The sequence below is a fragment of the Heloderma suspectum genome, chromosome 2 (assembly GCF_057233095.1).
Source record: "Heloderma suspectum isolate Gila_16-S chromosome 2, 16-S_ref, whole genome shotgun sequence".
NCBI lineage: Eukaryota > Metazoa > Chordata > Lepidosauria > Squamata > Helodermatidae > Heloderma > Heloderma suspectum.
Window position 1 is genome coordinate 124296263 of NC_139459.1, and position 20008 is coordinate 124316270.

Sequence of the window (20008 nt, forward strand, 5' to 3'; positions counted from 1 at the left end):
AAACAGAAGCAGAAAGCCCTGTTTTAAATGCAGGATTTTTAGGCTGGTTTAGAAATGCCCAATATCTCCCCTTTCAGGACTTGCTGGAGACTCCGGGAAGTGTTCCAACTACTGTGAGAATTCCAGCTAAGCTCAGAGGGAACAGGGAATTGTGAGCGGGTGGTAGATGATGTCGGTGCCGCTGTGAATCGGAATGTGCTGGTCCTGCATCCCTGTGAGCCCTGACTCCTCTGCACCACTGATCTACAGAAATCATCAAGCAACGCTTTTCAGGGCATGGAAATAAGCAACACCGGCTGTATAAGGCTGTTATACAACCTATAAGGCTGTAGGTCAAGCTGCTGTTAAAGGGGAAGAACTGGTTAAAAAACACATGTCAGCCCTAGCAGTGATAGATCCTGGAAACTGTCTTTTCGACTGTCTTTTCCACATGGCTTAAGCCAAAGGTTTGACTTCTCTCTCCCTTCCCCATCCCCTTTCCCTCACTGCGCAGAGATTAGTACTACCTCCGAATATGTGCTGCCCATGGTAAGAGAGCAGATGTACAGAGGCAATGATACTTAGCAACACACACACACACACACACACACTCGCTTTTGCTTTGCTTTGCCAAGGCAAGCAAAGTACCTCCCCCTGGCTTGCCAACATACTGAAGGTTCTCAGCAACTGGTAACACTGAATGAACGGCAGACACCAAATTTGGAGTGCCAATCCAATCGGGAGAAATCCAACCATGTGCCATTTTAAATGGTCCTGTTTTTATCCCTCTGAGGGAAAACCTCTCTCACACTGAAAAAGAAATATTTAAAAACCCCAGAGGCAGTGCTAAACAGAGAGCATGTGGGGGCGGGGGGGGGGTGGAGCCCTGCCTCCCTCATGGAAAGAAAAAGGGTTTACAATCACTCACTGGTGGGCAGTGCATCCCTTCCCGTTGCTGTTTCCTGCCAGATCTGTGCTGGTAACAACTAGTGTGGGAGGCTGTGGCTTCATTTAAGTGTACTGCGCATGCAATACACGTAATACATGGAACTAACCTTTCCCCATGTAAAGGTGTGGGGGAAGTGTTTGCAAGGGCAACCATGCTGGCCACTGGTCGAAAGAGCCAGAGGTATCCAAAAAGAGAGAGAAGAAAAGCCACATTACGCCAGCAAAAGCAGCCAACGGAGTCAAACTTGAGATGGAGGACGAGCATGGGCAATGGCGAGGGCCGCACAAGCAAATCGCTTTCCAGTTGGCAGCCTGTCCTGAGCCAATAGAAGAGGCTGTGACTGTGGCAGAGCGAGCCCAGTGCGTTGGTAGTTGATCTTTCTGCTCTCGTATCCTAGCTAGTGCACGTCAGCTTCCAGTTCCTTCCCCCAACAACTCTCTCCAGTTGTGCTGCTGCTGCTATTTGCTTGCTGCCTTCCTGGCAGCTCTGGTGGTATGTCACTGCATGGGCCACCGTGCTTGCTTTGCCTTACTGTGTGGTGCCGCCCCCCCCCCCTCCGCCTCTGTGCATTTAGTTCTTCTTGTTCTAAAATATCTGGCTTTTGCAGGAAATGGTGGAGGGGTACATTTTTTAAAATGCATTGGCGAGTGGAAATAAATTGTGAGTTATGACTTGAGATAAGAGCGGAAAGCGAGTGTGCAAATATGTATATTTTTTAATGCTTGGTGATGAGAGAATTGCAAATACTTTTTTTAAGTGGTGGTGAGAGAGATGGCAAATACCTATTTTAAACGCCAGAGAGAGAGGGAGAGATGAGAAATACTTTTAACAGCTTGGTGGTGAGAGAGAGAATGAGAGAGTTGCAAATACTTAAAAAAAAACACTTAGTGGTGAGAGAGAGTTGCAAACATTTTTGTCAAAGGCTTGGTGGTGAGAGAGGAGTGGCAAATACCCTTTTTTTAAAGGCTCGCTGGTAAGAGTGGCAAACACTTCATTTTTGAAGGCTTGCTGGTGAGAAAAAGTTGCAAACACTTTTTAAAAGGTTTGCTGGAGAGAAGGTTGCAGGTTTTTGTTTTTTTTAAAAAAAGGCTTTCTGGGGAGCAAAATGCCCTTTCCAGCTTTCATGCCTTTCCAAGCTCCTGGGCATCACATTCTGTGCTGCCTGCACCACAATGTAAGGTGTGGAGAACCTGCTGTGCCAAATGGCCTTGGCACCACCTCTGAGGCCCCAGCAGTCAGACTGGCCACAAGCCAAACCCCTCCTTTGTATTGGGTGCGGGTGTTTCTGCTTTGGATAAAAAAACACTTCTTAAGGTGTTCAGTGGGAGTTACTGACTCTTACATCAACCCTACAGTGTTTGCTCCAGTACCTGGTAAGTATGCTGTGAAGCTGGGAATTCCCATAGCAGCTGACTCAAATTACCAAGGAAACAGACGCCTGATAGAACTGCAGCATTTTCGCCCTGGGACAACTGTACTGTAGGCCTAGTTCTCGCTGAGCTAGTAAACCTATGGCAGGCTGTACCACCTCGGTCCGCTGATTGGGCGGGGGGGGGGGCGGGTTTGCATGATTGGATGTTCCTCCAAAACGGACAAGCAAAGAACCCATGCCACATAGAGGTTAACATGTACAAGGCAGGGCTGTAATCATTCCCCCTGATACTTTTTCTGTCTAGAAAGGGGTTTTGTTTTTAAATGAAGTTGCATAAAGGCACAGCCCACACTTCCAGTCTGAAATCTCACCACACACTGGTTGCCTCTAGAGCTGGAGGGGGTGGGGGGACCATGTGACTGCATGTGGCCCTTAGCATCATAGGGTATCCTGGTGTCCTACTTTACAGAGGACAATTCTCTGTTTGAAGGTCTGTCTGAGGAGAGTCCTCTATTTGAAGGCACCCTCTGTTTGAAGGGCTGTCCAGCCCAAGTCAGGTTTAAAGATAAGAAACCATAACAAACCATAAGAAGGGAGAGGAGGGAACGTGAAGTTACCCATCCAGTTACCACCTCATCAGCAGACTGTGCAAGCACACAGGTTACCTGGTCACAGCCTTCCTCCACTATGGTGAGATGTATTGTAATTCTATTTAAATTATAGTCGTTACTTCTAAATTTGCATCTATACATATAAATTAGCATATGCCATTTTTGTACAATCCTGTGTTCTATTTTTTCCCCACAATGTATAATTGGCCACCCTAATTAGCTGGCTCTCCCGATGCTCTTGGCCCACCCTTGCTCTCTGGAACATCCCTCTGGGAATCATTTCCTCTTCCACTTTGTGTGTGTGCCTAAGAGGTAGAGAAGGGATGGAACAGCAACGAGAAAGAGAGTAGCAGGAAAACATGTCCAGATCAAGTAGGCCTTGCAAAAACAACTGTCCTTTTTGGCTACAAGTCTGGGAAGAGGGGAGACTCCTCCTATGAGCGCCTGCAACATGCAAACTACAGGAGCTCAAGAGATCCAAACAACACTGATCCTGAACCACAGGGCCTCCTGGCATACATAACAGCAGTCCTGCAAACTCCACCCATAATTGGCTGTGGTCCATAATTGACTTGTCCCATTAGTTAATGGCCCTTCATAAGAAAATGATTTCCCACCCCTGCTCTAGAGTGACCACTCAAAACTGTTTTTTAAAACTTTTAATAAATGCAGAATACAAAGCTATGAAAAGATATAAACCATGAGATAATGGAATAACCTGCCATTAGATATCAAACACAGAGAATCTTAGCCTACTCAAAGATGACAACTACCAGACCATTATTATTACTACTTAACAAAACATATTCACATCTTTAAAAACCAATCTTAAAAGCAATTATTTCAGGTCACTTGGCCCTGCTCTACCTGCAGAAGAGGGAATTGCAGAAGAGGGGATTTCCACAGGTTCCGCTTTTCTCGCCCTTGTATGATAAGCAGCATCTGCCAAAATGTTTGCTTCTATACAATCATGAAAAGTAGAGGAATTCTGTTCTTCTTCCAAACCTGGGCCACTCAGGTTCACAGAAAGCCCAAAGAATGGGAGTAAGCAGCAGATAGTGAGCCCTTCTCACCATGCATTTTTGGCAAAAACTAGCTTTGTATACAGGAAAGTTTTTAGAGCAGAGTCTGAAAACACATGATGCAGCACCCTTGCTTAAGCTAAGCAGGTCTGGCTCTTGCGGGGGTGGGGGTGGGGGAGTCTGCTGGAAACCTAGAAGTTCCATGATAAAAGAAAAGTGGGGTATAAATAAATACTTAGGAATTTGCATGCCTATGCTCTCATTTGCATTCAAAGACAACCAACGCTCACTCTTGTGATGCCAGTATTCATTTGTAGCAGGGGTGGGCGATGTGGCCTTCCAGATCTTTTGGCCTACAGTTTTCATCGTTCCTCACTATTGGCTATGCTGGCTAGGGCTGATTACAATTTCAGGCAAAACATTTGGAGGGCCACAAGTTTGCCCACCCCTGATTTATACCCGGCTTTTCTATAACACATACCAAACACCTTGGGTAAAACCAGACCACTGGGGGTCCAAAGTTTCTCCAGACTTCTCTCCATTCTTGCAACAGGCAGGCAGCAGACCTCAGTGTGATTCCAATGGATCAAGACCTTGTTGCAGCACCAGAAACCTCCAGTTTCTGTCCCCTACAGCAGGGATGAGCAAACTTTAGGCTTGTGGGATCTTACTTTGTTTTTATTACAGCTGTGAAATCCACCAACAGGAGCTTTGCACACATAAAAAAATAGACTTAGAATTAATGAGTTCTGAGCCCAGGAATTTGTTACGATAGGAATATTACAACTGAATGGACATCTCATTCCTTCCACACACAAATCCAAAACCTTGATTGCCACATTAGACATTTAAGAAAGTTTGTTGTGAATCCTAGGGCGAATCCTATGCAAGTTTAGACAGAAAAAAGTCCTACAACTCCCAGCATTCCCAACTGGCTGCGGAGAGCTGGGAGCTGTAGGACTTTTTTTGTCTAAGCGTGGATAGGATTTTGCCCTTACTGATATAAATGGGAACTTTTAGAGTGACCCACTTACACGTTACTTATCTACAACAAATGTCAGATGATAAACTATCTGTCCTGTTCAGTTGCTCGATAGGAATTCTTTCAGCATTACTACATCTCTGGTAAACTGCTCAGTCAGAAGCAGCATAGCCATCTGGACAGGAAAACTTCCCGCAGCCTCAGGATCATGTACAGCCCTATTTATAGCTGCATGGTGACTCAGGAGTTTCAAAGCACATCCCCCGACGATGCATTTGTTTGCCCAGAAGAGGGATATTCAACCTGTTCCAGAGGGGGTTGCACTGCCCTAGAGGATCAGGCTGGCAATTTGTGAGCGCTCCTGGATCCAAAGTTGCCGCTTGAGGCACAGATGGCTGCCGTGGTTGGAGCTGTTTGATTGCTCAGGCTGATGAGCTCCAAGTTTTTGAAGGCCTTTGGGCAAGATACCGTCCATGGGCCCCCTCTCACAGTGAGCCTGCCTTCTCGCCCCCATTGTCACCAGCTGCTCTTGATCCTTATCCTCTTTCTCATCATTGCTGCCACTTGCTACCTTGAAAGGCAGAGAGGCCTTCATCCAGTAGGCCGTGGCATCTACTGCTCCTCCTTCTCACCACCACCGTTGTCTGGGCCACAGCAAAAGGTAGGTTGGTTGCAGTAGGGAAGAGGAGGAAATCCTCCAGGGGGGTCTTGTCAGAGGGCCCCTGCTGGGGTGTGGGCCTTCAGGGAGTGCCTGACCATGTCTACTCTTGGTGCCAGCTGCTATACCAAATATTACCTTATCTGGACAAAGTGAGCCTTGCTACAGTCATCCCAGATGGTAACCTCCCAGATGGACTACTGCAATGCATTGTATGTAAGGTTGCTTTTGAAAATGGGCCAGAAAATTCAGCTAGTCCAAAACAGGGCAGCAAGACTGTTCACTGGGACTGGACAATATGATTATGCCAGCGCTTTGACATCTGCACTGGCTTCCAGCTCCAATTCAAAATGCTGGTATTACCCATTATGGCCCTTAATGGCTTGGGGCCAGGTTACCTGAAGGAGCATCTCCTGCCGTATGTACCTTCCCAGACCTTAAGGTCATCTTCTGCGGCCTTTCCCCGGGTGTCCCCACTGAATGAGGTGAGGTAGGTTACTACTAGAGAGAGGGCCTTTTAAGTGGTGGCACCTTCGTTGTTGAATGCCATGCCCAGAGAAGCTTACCTGCCACCTACATTATGGTATTTTTGGTGCCAGGTGAAGACTGCTTTATTCTCTCAGGCTTTTTAATCTTTTTAACAGTGCAATTCCATACATGTCTACCCAACAGTAAGGCTACTGAATTCAATGGGACTTACTCCCAGTTAAGTGTGTATAAAACTGCCTCTTTAAGTCTTTGTTTTAAAAATGGTAGTGCTTTTTAGATCCTTGCACTGGCATTGTCCTCTGCCATTAGTTTTACTTTGCTTTTTTTTCTTATTCTAATCTGTATTAGATTTTACATTGTGTTTTATTGTATTTGTGTATTTCATGATTTTCATCTTTATTTGTGAACCACCCAGAGAACATCCAAACCTCAGACATGCCTTGATGGATTAGATCAAGTTCCATTTCACTATAGAAACTGTTAGGGTTCCCCTTATGACCTGGACCCCCTGAGCAACTCCTTAAGGATCTCTTGCCTCCTTAAGAGTCCCACCTTCATTCTTTTACCTTCCCCTTTCCAATAACGTGGGGTTTAGGCTGTAGATGTGGGGTGACTGGCACTCCAGACACAGGGGTTAACCACAACACTTTACTGGTAAATTAAAGCAGCAAATCACAACTAAAGGTATTTCCATAATAGAGCTAGGGATGGATGAACTCACCTCCGTCCGGGTCAGTCGGTGGGTCGACAAGCCGCTGCCCCCGCTCACATGGCCTGGACCCGCTCATCAAGCCTCCATGCTCACCCCGCCCCCACCCACACAAGACACCTGCAAGCGCCCGCAGCTGTCCATCCTCTGTGCAAGTCGCCATTATACGTAAAAATGGCAACTTGCTATTTTCCATAAATTGAATGTTGCACACCATGGCCAGCACTTTCCGTCTGGCCATTGTGCACAAGATTGAATTTACAAAAAATAGCGAATCGCCATTTCTACGTATAATGGCAACTCACACAGAGGACGGGTGACGATCCTTTCTACCCCTCCCATCCTAGCTACCGTGAAGGCAGCACCTTGATAGGAGGAGGATGAGAGGGAAGCCTTGCTCCTTTCTTCCCCTCACACCCCGGCTACCACAAAGGCAGTGCCTTGACAACAAGAGGGACTTCCCTCTCGTCCTCCTCCCATCAATGTCCCATTCGTGGTAGCCAGGGTGGGAGTGGGAGGAAGGATCGTCTCCCCCACCCACCAGCAGTGCATCTGCAGCTACTGTCTTCTGTGTGAGTAGCCATTATACATATAAACAGCGACTTGCTATTTTTTGTAAATTCAATTTTGCGCACAATGGCTGGCTGGAAAGTGCCAGCCGTTGTGCACAAGATTTAATTTATAGAAAATAGCAAGATGCCATTTTACGTATACTGGCAACTCGCACAGAGGACAGGTGGCTGCAGGCACTCATGGGCAGGACCGGTAAGTCCCGGTGGCTCATGCAGCTTGGCGAGTGAGGGTGGGGGCTCAGCGAGCTGCATCTGGAGGGGCAAGCAGGGGGGGGGAGTCTGTCTGACTCCTCTCCCTACACAGGTTACAGGTGCTCACAACATCCCTAAATAGAGCTGAGTGATACAAAAGGCATTAAGAGAAAATGGAAGTTGCAAAATGCAAGTTTCTTTATTCTAGCTGTACTTGGACTTCTCCAGACTGCTTCTTTCTGCTCACTGTTCAGGCTCTGGTCTCCCTGACTCTGTTCTTGCTGGCTCTCTCACTCTCCTTATATACCCTCCTCCCTCAAAACCAAAAGTACTGCTTCAAACCTGAAGAAATGAAACTTAACTGGGGAAATGAGACTGAAACTTAAGCAGAGAAACAAAACTACTCCTCTCAGGGATACCCCCTCCCAACAGAAAACCCAGGCCTCTAGGCCTGACCTGTTTCCTTACCTTGCCTCTGTAGGGCTCAGACCTTCACAGAAATGCAGCTGCCATGAGAAACATCAATCAATTACAATGTAGTACTTATAATACCAGGGTTTCCCATCACTATATTATAAATGCCTGGTCCAGCAGCTACTTTAGAATTCTTTGCCAGAATCCCAGCATCCATTAGGTGATCCATCAGATTTTGGTTTGTGGTCCACCTGAAGACCATAAGCTACATCCTTTTAGCATGTTACATGTCCATGGGTGAATACAAATCGCCATTTACCAAGCAGTACCAACCAAAGCTCTGTGTACTCGATACTAAAAAGTTAAAATCTCCCAGTGTGGTTGATCTCACTCCTCCCTCTACTGTTTTAATGTAGATGGTTAACTAATTGGGGAAAGGGGCCTGTCTCTGTAAAGTGCCATGTACACAGATGGTGCTATATAAATAAATGAAGCCACTTTACATTTGCACCTTTAAGTACGGGCTCACTAGCTAATTCTTGTAACGTTTGCTGCTTCAGACTTTATAAGATTGTGCACATCAGAGACTGGAGAATAGAGTAAAGGAGCTTCACCCTGTGTAACTCTCACATAAAAACAAAAAGGTCTCTTTGCTGGTGACTGCTGGCCCCTGATCAACAACATGGGAACACCTGGGTTCCTGCTCTGTATCACAGTTACTGCAGGCCTGCTCTCAATTACTTTTTTTGAGGAGCTTTTAAAAAGGAATCCTGAAGACAGCCAGGAAACTGCAGACCACTTACCCTAACATAGGGGTGCACAACCTTTTTTGGCCCCAAGGGCCACATCCAGTTTGGCAGGGGGCCACACATGTGTGCACATACACATGTGCAAGATCCCTGGGGTGGGGGGGAGTCTTTAACCTTACCCCATCCCGTAGATCCTCCATGAGGGCTGGGGGAAGGTTGCTTCTGGGTTGCTGATGTAGGGGGAGGCTCCCCCGGCCCCCTGTGACTCCAACGGGCATTGTGACTCTGGCAGCACCTTTTGCAGCATGGAGGCAGCCATCCCGGCTGCTACAAGGAGAAAGAGGCTTTGGCCAATGAATGTGTTTGGCTGGAAATGACGGGAGTTGCAGTTCAACACATCTAGAGGTCACCAGGGTGAGGAAAGCTATTCTACATCTGTGTCAGTCAAATAACACAGTGGCTTCACTTTCAACTGTTGTAGAGGCCAATAACAATGAAGTCTCACTTTCCTTATACCTTTCATCCTGCAGTATAGAAAGATCAACAGGATCCAGCAGAGTTTCCCTGTTATGTTAAGGACCACCCAAACCAAATACTGTAAATGATTAATTTGGTTGTATAAATAAAATAACCTTGCTCTGGTGACCCTCGATTGGTAATTAACAGTTGTGCATTTATTATATTATGTTTCCCATCCATTCCCAGCTCTCACTTCCCCCTTTTTCCTTAAGGCCTTATTTGGTTAGTCAACAACGACAATGTGTTGTTTATTGCTTTTAGCCATAGGCCACTGCAGAAGGGCACAACTAAGCAACGTCCATCAAAATGGATATGAATGGGAAATAATAGAGAGAGATTATACATGGTATTTAAACATTACAAATAAAATACACCATAAACATTCGCTAAAATAGAAGCCTGGATTATATTAAAAATTGTTCTCAAAATCTGCTTATAGAATCATCATCCGTTTAAGTACTAACATAAATGTGGGATAAGTAAACACATAAAGGCTGAAATACTCAAGAATATGATGGGACGTAAAACTTGTTAAAATTCCTCATGAGGTAGCCTTATCAGATCATTAAATCTCCCTTACGGACTGCTGCCATCTCCTTCAGGGTTCTAGCTCTAACTTTCTTTGCTGTAATTGCATACAAAGCAACTTGATGGGACACATATTCCTGTTCATCAGAATGTAGACAGATTATTAAATTCTGAACTGGCCATCCGCTACGTTGTGACACAAGGTGAGACAAGAAACGTTCTCTAGGACAGGTATACAGTGGACAGCACAGTAAATAGTGTACTAAATCCTCCACACAGCCGTTCCCACATATACAGAGTCTCTGATTAACAGGGATGTGAGAGTACCTGCCATCCAAATAAGCAGAAGGCATCTGTTGGAATCTTAGCTCTGTAAAGGCCTTCCTCAAGAGTGGATAGGTAATAGTTGTTAGGTACCTAGACAATTGGTGGTCTTTTTTTATGGCAGCAAACTGTTGTGAGAAACAGGTGTTGTCTATAATCTCCCTATCATGAGATAGATGGACTTTTTCAGTTTCTTGATAAAGGCTGGGCTGAAAGCTGGGCATAGCTGCAAAGCCTATGGAGATTGAGTACAGGTTCATTCTTATCTGACAGGTCTTCGCCCATCCCCCCCCTCCCCGTCTCAGTTGTTCATGCCAACATTTCTTAGGGAGTCTAGAATCCGCCATTTCTTTCAGTCTACACCAATATCGTATCATACTTTTGTTAACTCTAGATTCGATGGAGAGCAGACCAGACTCTGCTCTCAACGGAGCTGCTGGACTGCCTGGGGGAAGACCACGTATTTTCCTTATACAACCATTTTGGAATGTTTCCAGTGGGGCAATATTCCCTTCACCCCAAATCTAGGCTCCATAGCATGTTTGAGCGACTACTTTCCCAACAAATATTTTTAGAACAGGCTCTACTAGTTGACCACCCCTGGAGAACAAAATTTTTAAGATCTGTAGTATGGATCTGGATACTGTCAATTTAATTGCAGCATATTGTGTTTTCCGGTTAATTATTTCATTAAAATGGATACTCAGATATTTGAGTGAGCTACATTGCTTAATGGGATGGCCATCCATTGTCCATTTGTGCTTTTTGTTTCCTTTCCCAAAGACCACTATCTTGGTTTTAGAGTAGTTAATACTCTATTAAAAGATACTCATTTCTACAGAAGATGCTAAACTTAACTAGCATGCGTCTCCAACCTATCTGGTTAAGTGACAGAAGAACCACATTGTCCACATACATCAGAACTGGACCTTGTTTGAGTCAAGAGTTGGGGTGGGGGGAAGGGTTGGAGATTTCATTTCTTGCACTATGTTATTGACAAAGAAGTTGAATAAGAAAGGAGCCAAAATACAACCCTGGAGGACTCCCTGGCCCACTTTAATGTTTTCTGTAAGGTGGCCATTTAATCTCACTGTTACCTGAGAGACGTTTTTGTGCTGAAGTGTTTTAATTAACCAATTGGGGAGGTTCTCTGGAGGAAGGGGACCCAGAGGACTTTTCTATTTTTGATGAGAACTCTCAGGAAACCTGTACATTGCCTCAGCATCTGCCCCAGCTGGAGTCCCCACCATATCACATCACTCCTTCAAAATGATGATGGGAACGCATACAAAGATGGCTCCTCTGCTCCTGATTCTAAACAGCCAGATGTTGAGCTGCAATATTCTAATAGCTCAGCTGAGTCTAATATAAGTCCCTTATCCCTTTTAGGGGACCATTGTTTTTTGACTGCTGCACTTGTTGAACAAATCTTCAGTGGAATAACCCAGCTTAAACAAAAAGTATCTGGACTTGAAGCCACTATCTCCGTTGTATGTGGACTGATAGAATCTGATATAATTACACCCCACCCCCCCGCATTTTTCAAATATGGAGGAGAATATGGCTGAGCGATCAAATTGCAGAAAGCCCTCCACAAGTTGTAGAGATCTTTTACAATCTTCAACTCAGACTGAAAGTAATTCTCCACCTGCAAACACCTTTAATGATGCACTGTCTCCAACAGCTGTCGTTCCACCCAGGGAAAGCCAAGGAAATTATGAGCATCTCTACACCTCCAGTTTATTGCACATTCATGATTGGCCTCTCACTGAATTGTGCGGGTCCATTACATGACGTCGTCATCATCCAGTGATTATCCCACCATTTCCACCCAACTATCCCGTGTTTTCCTCAAACAGAAAAAAATGTATTTGACACCTGAGCCATGGAAGCTCAGGTGTCAGCTGTGAGCTGGACAGCGCTGTATCAACTCCATCTGATACGGCGGCTGCGCCCCTTCCTTCCCGACCATCTGCTCCCATCGGTAGGGCATGCCCTGGTCTCCTCTCGTTTAGACTACTGTAATGCGCTCTACGTGGGGTTACCCTTGAAGACGGTTTGAAAGCTGCAGCTGGTACAGAACGCGGCGGCTCGCCTGATTAAAGGCAGCCGCCGGCGAGATCACATCACTCCAGTGCTGAAGCAGTTGCACTGGTTACCAGTTGTTTTCCGGGCCAAATTCAAGGTGTTGGTTTTGACCTTTAAAACCCTATATGGTTCCGGCCCAGCCTATCTTAAGGAGCGCCTCCAGCAGCACCAGACAGGCCGCTTAACAAGATCAGCCTCGGATGGCCTTCTCTCTGTCCCATCAGCCAGGACAGCTAGACTGGTGGGGACGAGGGAGAGGGCCTTTTCTGTGGTGGCCCCCACTCTGTGGAACTCCCTCCCTAGGGAACTCCGTCATGCCCCCTCTTTAATGAGCTTCCGCCGTGCATTAAAAACGAGGTTGTTCAGGCAGGCATTTGGGGTGGGTTAGGGTATTTTAGAAAATGTTTTTATTGTAGAATTTTATTGTTTTAAACTGTTTTATTATATGTTGTACATCACCCAGAGTGGCTGGGTGACCAGCCAGATGGGCGATTAATAATTTTAATAAATATATATATATATATATATATATGCACAATTGGAGTGCCATGACCTCCCCGTGTATTTCTCCCCTAATGCGAATGAACCGCTGTGTGCTGGCAGCTGTGGGTTGGCAGCTGTGGGTGATTGTTGGGGGTTGTTGGGGGTGCAGTCATGATGGCAAAGGCAGTGACAATGGGCTGTGGGGCGTATCTCCTTCCCGTGCCTGCACCACTTTGGGTCCTTGCGATTTTCGGCCTGCAGCATTCTGAACAAGGGGCCAGGTCAGCAGAGCAGTGTGCCGGCCTTCTGACCTGCCGGGACACTCCCCTGCTGTGCATTCCCAGCGAGTAAACAGCAGAGATGGTCAGAAACATTGAACGGGGAGGTGGGGGGAGCAGGGAGATGGGGGAGGACTGTCTGTATGTCAGCCCTCATCCACCAGTAATGTGCAAGGGGAAGGAAAGGGGCAGGAACTAGGGAGGACCTGTCACTATACCCCAAGTGCGTGTAATGCCTTTTTTGCGGAAAGGTGGCGATGCCTCTGAGTGGCATCATCACCCTCATGAGAAGGAAAGAAACAAAAAATAACATGACAGGGACAGCCATCTAAAGAGAATGACCCAGTCCTGCAATGATACTGGATGGAGAAAGAACCAGCATTGATGTGGAATTCTCCGCCTGTGTGATGGAGCCCTGTGTCTGGTTAGAGAAAGCCACGAACACGGATAGCTCCTTGGATGATAACATTACAAGTCAATTGCCGGAGGAGACTATGTGGACTTTGGATGAACTCAACGAAAACTCAAACAAGTCCATAATTTCTTTAGATGGCAAGGAATCCTATATTTCTAAAGATACATCCATGCAAAACAAATGTCTAGACAAGCCAGCTGTTCCTCTATTCCTCCCTAACACCAGAAGCGGCCCAGAATCAAGCTTTCCAAAGCCAGAAAAGAAACCCTCAATCTTAATTTTTCATAACTGGAGAGTAAAGAACTCACAGGGCCCCTTGATCATCAAGCGAGCACTGTTAAGAGATCTGTACTGTTTTTCGGGAGTTCATCTAGAATGGGAAGAAGTTGTGCTGTTATGTTAAATGTATATTGTTCAAATGGATTATATGGGAGTGCTGAACTGGGCTTTAGCAACCCCAATGTTTGCTTGAAAGTTTGGGAAATGTTGTCATATTCTAAATCGCATAACTTACTGATAGAAATTGGCCCCTTTCAACCTGTGTCTTTATTAGCCTCTACTTATTTTAGTGGAAAGTCCCTAAACTCAGTTTCAAAGCCCCCTCTGAAATCTTCGTATTTGGTTAGCCAGTGGCAGCAGGAACAGCAGTGGTAGTGTGTGAGGGAGGGGAAAACAATCCCCCCTTTTCCTCCTCAGAATCTACTGTCCTCCTAGACTGGCTCTGTATTAGACAGCGTGCACCATGCAAACCCAGTACGCCAAAGGGGACTGTACTGGCCCTAACGCAGGGCCCCCCAACCTTTTTGGGTTGGTGAGCACATCTGGAATTTTGAGGGACCGTTGTGGGTGCTCTCAGAAAATGGTGGGCATGGGGAGCTTTGCACATCCATAAAATGGCTGCCGTGGTGGGCATGGCTGGTCCCAACATACTCATTTCCGAAAAGGCTAACTGATGAGACTAAAAGAAAAGTAACATGTGCAAGAACCTAAGTACAAGGCAGAGGTGGACCTGAGCTCCAAAACACAAAAACACACTTTTGAACCCAAATAAAGACGGTGCTGGAAGGCAGCGCTTTGGTTTGCAGCATGCCACCTCCCAGCTTTTTTTTTTTTTAATATAAACAAAACTTAAATAAAATAAAAATCAGGAGGGGCAGGGAGTCTGGAGGCCATGCTGGAGAGCCCAGCCCTAAGGGTTAATCTTCCACTCTGCAGGAGATATAGCAAGCTGTTGGGGGCAGAACTGATTATTATTAAAAGTGAGTTCCTAGCAGAAGCCTGTGTCAGGTTTGTGTTCTGCATCTTCTTTGTAAGCTAGACTCAGCTTACAATAGAGATGGAGTTCTCCTGAGGGCTACAGCTCCTGTTTAGAGGAGTGGAGATGGCAGGGAGGGTGCTTTGGGGATCAGGGAGGGAAGCCAGGAATTCTTCTCCAAATCAAATTTTAATTTGAGCCAAAGAAGAATTTCAGGGCTTCAAAAGTTCTCTCATTTGAGATAGGCTTTTAATACCCCCCCCCCAGTTGTTTCCAAACCTGTCTAGGGAGAACTTTGGTTTGCCATAGCAGTTACTGGTACAAAAATAGGCAATGTTGGTACTTGAGGCAGACAATCCGGATGATGACCAGCACCCTCCATGGTGGCAAAAAATAAAATAATAAATTGAATCATTGATCATGTGTACCTTCAATGGTACCCCACAATCTGCCACCAGGGGCAGGCCTCCTCACCCTGTCTCATGGTAGGGCTGGCCCTCTCCTAGTACCTTGCAAGCTCCACCTCAGAAAATTAGATGCTGCATGTAGAATAAAATATGTAAATTAAATCATCGTTTTTTAAAAAAAACACATGATATCAGGGTCTGAACCAGACATCTCCATATCTGTATTCTGGTGCTCCATGAGGTAAGCCACTTGAGACAATGTAGAGTAGAGGAAGAAAGGACAGCATTATCCTCCCAGCCATTACTATGGATCTACCCCAACACCAAGCCCATTGGTTCTTTCCTGGACCTGACCTGACCATAAACCTTCCAGGTCAGGATTGGGTCTCAGCCTGGGCAAGTAGCCAGATTCTGGCCTTGTTTTTTGTGGCTCCTGAGCCGCCTTCTAGGTGTCACTGCCTCCTTCCCAGTGTTCCAGCTTGATTTGATTTGCCACCTGCCTATCTACCTGCCTTTTGGCTTTGTGCTTCCAACCAGTGCTGCAATGGAGCCAGGGCTCACACAGCACTGGCACTTTTTGACAGCAGGGACGCTGATGTCATCTCCGATCTCCCTCCCTGCTCAGACTTCCCTGTTCCCTCTGAGCTTAGTTGCAGTCCTCGCAGTAGCTGTGGAGAAATACATTTTCCCAGCAGCAATGTATTGTTCTTTGTTGTAAGGTAAATTATTTGGGCTGTCTTGGTCCTGAATGGGCAAGTAAGGCTCATTAGCTTTACGAAAGACCTGCTCCTGGTGGAGATGCAAACTGGCAGAACCTGGTTTGCTGATATGGATCAAGGCTGCTGCCTGCAGTTTTGGAACCTCCTTGGGGGTCGTGGCTATGGGGACTGTCCTGATGAGTGCCTGCACTTCAACATTTACCACTACACTGCTGCTTCCAACCCAACCTTATTCCTGCTCCAGCCCCAGGGCCAGCTACAGGTTTAAAGGGGCCTAAGGCAAAATGTCCTCTGATGGGCCTCTCCTCTGTCATTGGGTGGATGATCATAAGGTGGGCACAGTAGTGCCCTCTCAGAGCCCATATGAGCCCCACGACATGAATCCAAGCCTAGAACATCTACTGAGCTCACGTAGTTTCTTAAGAATATCTTTATTATCAAGTAATAATGCTTGATTATTACAGGCAAGGGGAAATCAGTCCTTTACCTGTACGGAATGTCTTCACTACAGTATGTAACTGAGATATCATAAACACAGTAGAGAGCCCAAGGCAAAGCAAACTCTCCTCAGTAACCTTATTTGTCTGGAAAGGAGCAAGGCCTGAAACAAAGGGGTTCATCACATGGAGCTCTCATCCTGCTGTTGATATGGCTGTCTCTCGGAAGTTTGCAGGCTCTTTAGATGACCCTCGAGGGCGTCTCCCACCATTTCCTCCAGCCTATCTCGTGTTTTCCCCAAACGCAAAAAAAGTGGTATTTTTTCCAGCCCACGGAACAGGAGCACCATGGCCTCCCTGTGGAATTCTCCAATAGCAGAAGAAACCGCTGTGTCTGCCTGTGATTTCGGTTGTTGGGGGCGTAGTCAGGATGAGATTTGACAGGCAAGAATCCCCTGCCAATTGCATCTCCTGCCTCTGCATTTCTCAGTCGGAGGGAGAAGAGGGTAAAATGCCTCTCTGCAGCGAAGGGAGACACATCTGATCCCCCACCCCACCAAGCTCAGAAGCAACGTCCTCTGTTGTTTGAGAGCACCCTATTAAGTTCAATGGGGCTTACTCCCAAGTAAGCATGCCAAGGGTTGCAGACTTACAGGGCAACCTTATGTCTACACAGAAGTCCTATTGAGTTCAATGCGGCTTACGCCCACATAAGTGTGCCAAAGGTTCCAGACTTACAGCACAATCTTACGTTTTATGTCTACTCAGAAGTAAGTCAGAGGTTTCCTGGGTGCTGCGAGAAAACAGTACAGAAGTTAAGCTACGAAAACAAGACCCCCCCCCTCCTTTGCACACATGCCAGGGAGGGAGGGAGGCACTCCCTCAGTTCAAACCAGGTGGTTGTCCTGAAAAGAATCCCTTCCTAATCCCACAAAGAAACTGAGAGCAGGAAGCTCTGGAAAGGATGTGGGGGTTTGTGGGGGGTTTGCTTAATGTAGAAACACCCAAAGAAGGAATAAGTGCTGCAAACGAGACCAGGGGCTAAAGCGAACCATCATCCTGCTTCTAGTGGGAAGCTTTACTCCTAGGGCAGCTACTTACATATCACCAAAAAAAGGTCAAAAGAGGACATCAGTTTGCATAACATTTGCATATGCTAAGCGATATGATACGTATAGATGCGCTTTTAGAAAGAATTACTAGACATTTCATAGAAATGGAATATATTTCACAATAAAGGGGATGACTGTGACCAGGAGAGCTGTGCACCAGACTGCTCAGTCTTCTGTCCAGGTGTTGCTGATGGACAACTTCAAGGCCCAGCTCTCCCGTCTGATGGTTCTTTATCTTTAAACTGGGCTTAGACAGTCCTTTAAATAGAGGACACCTTGAAATAGAGGACTGTCCTCTGTAAAATACGGCAGATGGACACCCTATTTTCGCCTCCACTTGTAGTAGCTTCCTACTGATCCATTTACCACAAACAAAAGATGCCTGTTTGCAGTTCATAGCTAAACAAGGGTTGCCAACTTTTAAAAAATGTGGGTATCTGGGTGAGTCCAAGGCCAGAGGCCAGCGGAGGTCAGAGGGTGACGTTGTACAGGGCAACAGCTGTGAAGCATCCTCCCACAGGTGCAACTGTTATGTCTCCATGTTACTCTGCCACCACCAACCTTCCCTCCCTCACCTCAACACAGCCTAGACGTGGGGTGGTTGTAAAAGCACCACTTACATGCACTTAGGGATAGACTGACGTCCATTTTGGTTTATTTCTGGTTCTCTCTTTTCCAATCTTAAATTCATTTCATCCCATTTCCACATCAGTTTGCGAAGATAGATAGATAGATAGAGACAGAGAGAGAGAGAGTCTGAAAATTTGTATGCATTTTCTTGGACATTTTCCCTAACATACTCATTTTTGTACACATTTTGCCTGATATATGCATTACTTTGCAAGCCATTTTCCCTAATATACTGTGTTTTTGTACATTATTTTCACTAATATACACATTTTTGTGTGCACCTTCCCCTAATATATGCATTTTTCACATATTGTTTTATTGAAGAATTTTTGTAAAATTCAAAGGGGATATCAAAGTATAACTGTATTCCAAACAAATTTCTCCCCCATCTCTTTATGCAACTCACCATCATACATGAGCTATGCATTGTTGGTTCCACAGTTAAAACATGCATACTGCATGAAAATGCTGTTGCTGACTTTTGCTTTAAAAAATGTTGACAACTGGGCCAGATAATTAAGGGAGTAATCCCATTGAGATAGGCGGCCGCCTCCGAACTCGGAGGCGACCGCCTATCCAAAGCAGGGCAGGAGAAGCATGGAGGGGATCGTTCCCTCCGTGCGTCTCCTGCCCTGCTTTTTTGGCTAGACAGCCAATTGCAGCTGTCTAGTTGTGGGAGGGCTGAGCAGGGAAAGAGGCTGCTGTACCACCCTCCCTGCCCCAGAACGCCCCCAGCCACGCCCCTTTTCAGCCACTCTGCGCTCCTCTTGCGAACGCAAAGGACCGGGCTGTTCCGCGCTACCTCCGAGGCAGCATGGAAGTGCGGGGAGGTCAGTTCTCCAGGAACCGACCTTGGAGCACGGGCTCCGAGGTCGGTTCCCAGAAAACACCATATCCTATGGCCGTCTAGCTGCTATCTAGCAGCCATAGGATTGCTCCCTCCAAGAATCAGCTGGCCAGTTTTAATCTGATCAGTTGGCAATTGTTCAGCTTAGCTTGATGCTTTTTTAAATGATGGAAAACTGGCCAGGTGATGCTCATGTGTGGTTAAACACTGTCCCTGTGGTTCCTTTATCCATACCTTACTAGAGTGGCATGGAAGAAGCTATGGAGAAGTCATTCCCGCATTCCTGACTTAGACTTAAGAGTAGTTCTAAGCTAACAAAAGAGTTCTAAGAGTGGAAGAGAGTAAATGGAAGCGGCCAGTCTCTTTTCTGCATCCATGAATCTTTATTTTAATAATTAATGTAATAATCTTTATTTGAATAATTAATAATTAATGTCATAATGATTTCTAGCCCTGACATCACCCAGTTTACTGGTGCCTGAAATGACACACACTGCCAACAACTTCAGCTGGTCAGACAAAATACTTCTAATTCAGCTAAACGTTGATCCATTCATCCAGTCTAGGGTCCTATTCAATAACATATCCTTTTTACCCAGTTCCTTCAAGGTTTCTTACCAACAGCATCTTAGAAACTGGATGGACTCTTTCACAATAACTTCGAACATTGGGGGTATTCCTATTCAAGCAAGATTTCTCACAACTAGAAAGCTAATTTCTATTTGAAAGTTCAGCCCATTCTTCATTACAGATACAAACCATTTATTTCCAATTACATAGCCCTGATTAGCTGGAGGAATGGGAGTGCTGGGCATTACAGTAGTTTTTGAAAGTGATTCCCACTTTCAAAGCATCTTCTTTCAGATCTTATGCCATATGTAGTTTTTGATTGAAGTTCTGAATATTTCCTTCAAGGGAACACATCAGCCCTTTAAACATAATAAGCATGAAAGCATAAATAAAACAAGTCAGATAACTTGAAATCTGTACTTCCAAATATCAGCCATTTTAGAAAGGCAGGTTGTGACCTTACAGTTTAAAGTAGGATTGTGTGCCTGGATGAACCCCCATGGTAAGTATGCTATAGAACAGATATCCAGCCAAACTGGGGGCCCATGCTATGACTGTAACCACCTTGAGTATTTTAAAAAAATAGATTTTATTTTATGTTTAAAATGCAATTATAATTATTGAAAAATTATTTTCTTTATAAGCCCTATTAAAATTCCATATATCCAAAATCATAATCTGTACAGTTCTATTTACTT

At 45.6% G+C, this 20008-nt stretch overlaps 1 protein-coding gene across 2 annotated transcripts in view; it reads left to right on the forward strand.

Annotated features, from left to right (window-relative positions):
• The first annotated feature begins 5220 nt into the window (after window positions 1-5220).
• LOC146352691 (thioredoxin-like) overlaps window positions 5221-20008 on the forward strand; it is a 57342-nt gene continuing 42554 nt past the window's right edge. Inside the window, exon 1 of one of the 2 annotated variants that reach the window (XM_084834651.1) lies at window positions 5221-5576. In XM_084834651.1, the coding sequence (XP_084690777.1) occupies window positions 5346-5576 (231 nt within the window). In that variant the 5' untranslated portion in view covers window positions 5221-5345. The remainder of the gene's footprint in view (window positions 5577-20008) is intronic. The other variant, XM_084834653.1, reaches the window with a different exon arrangement.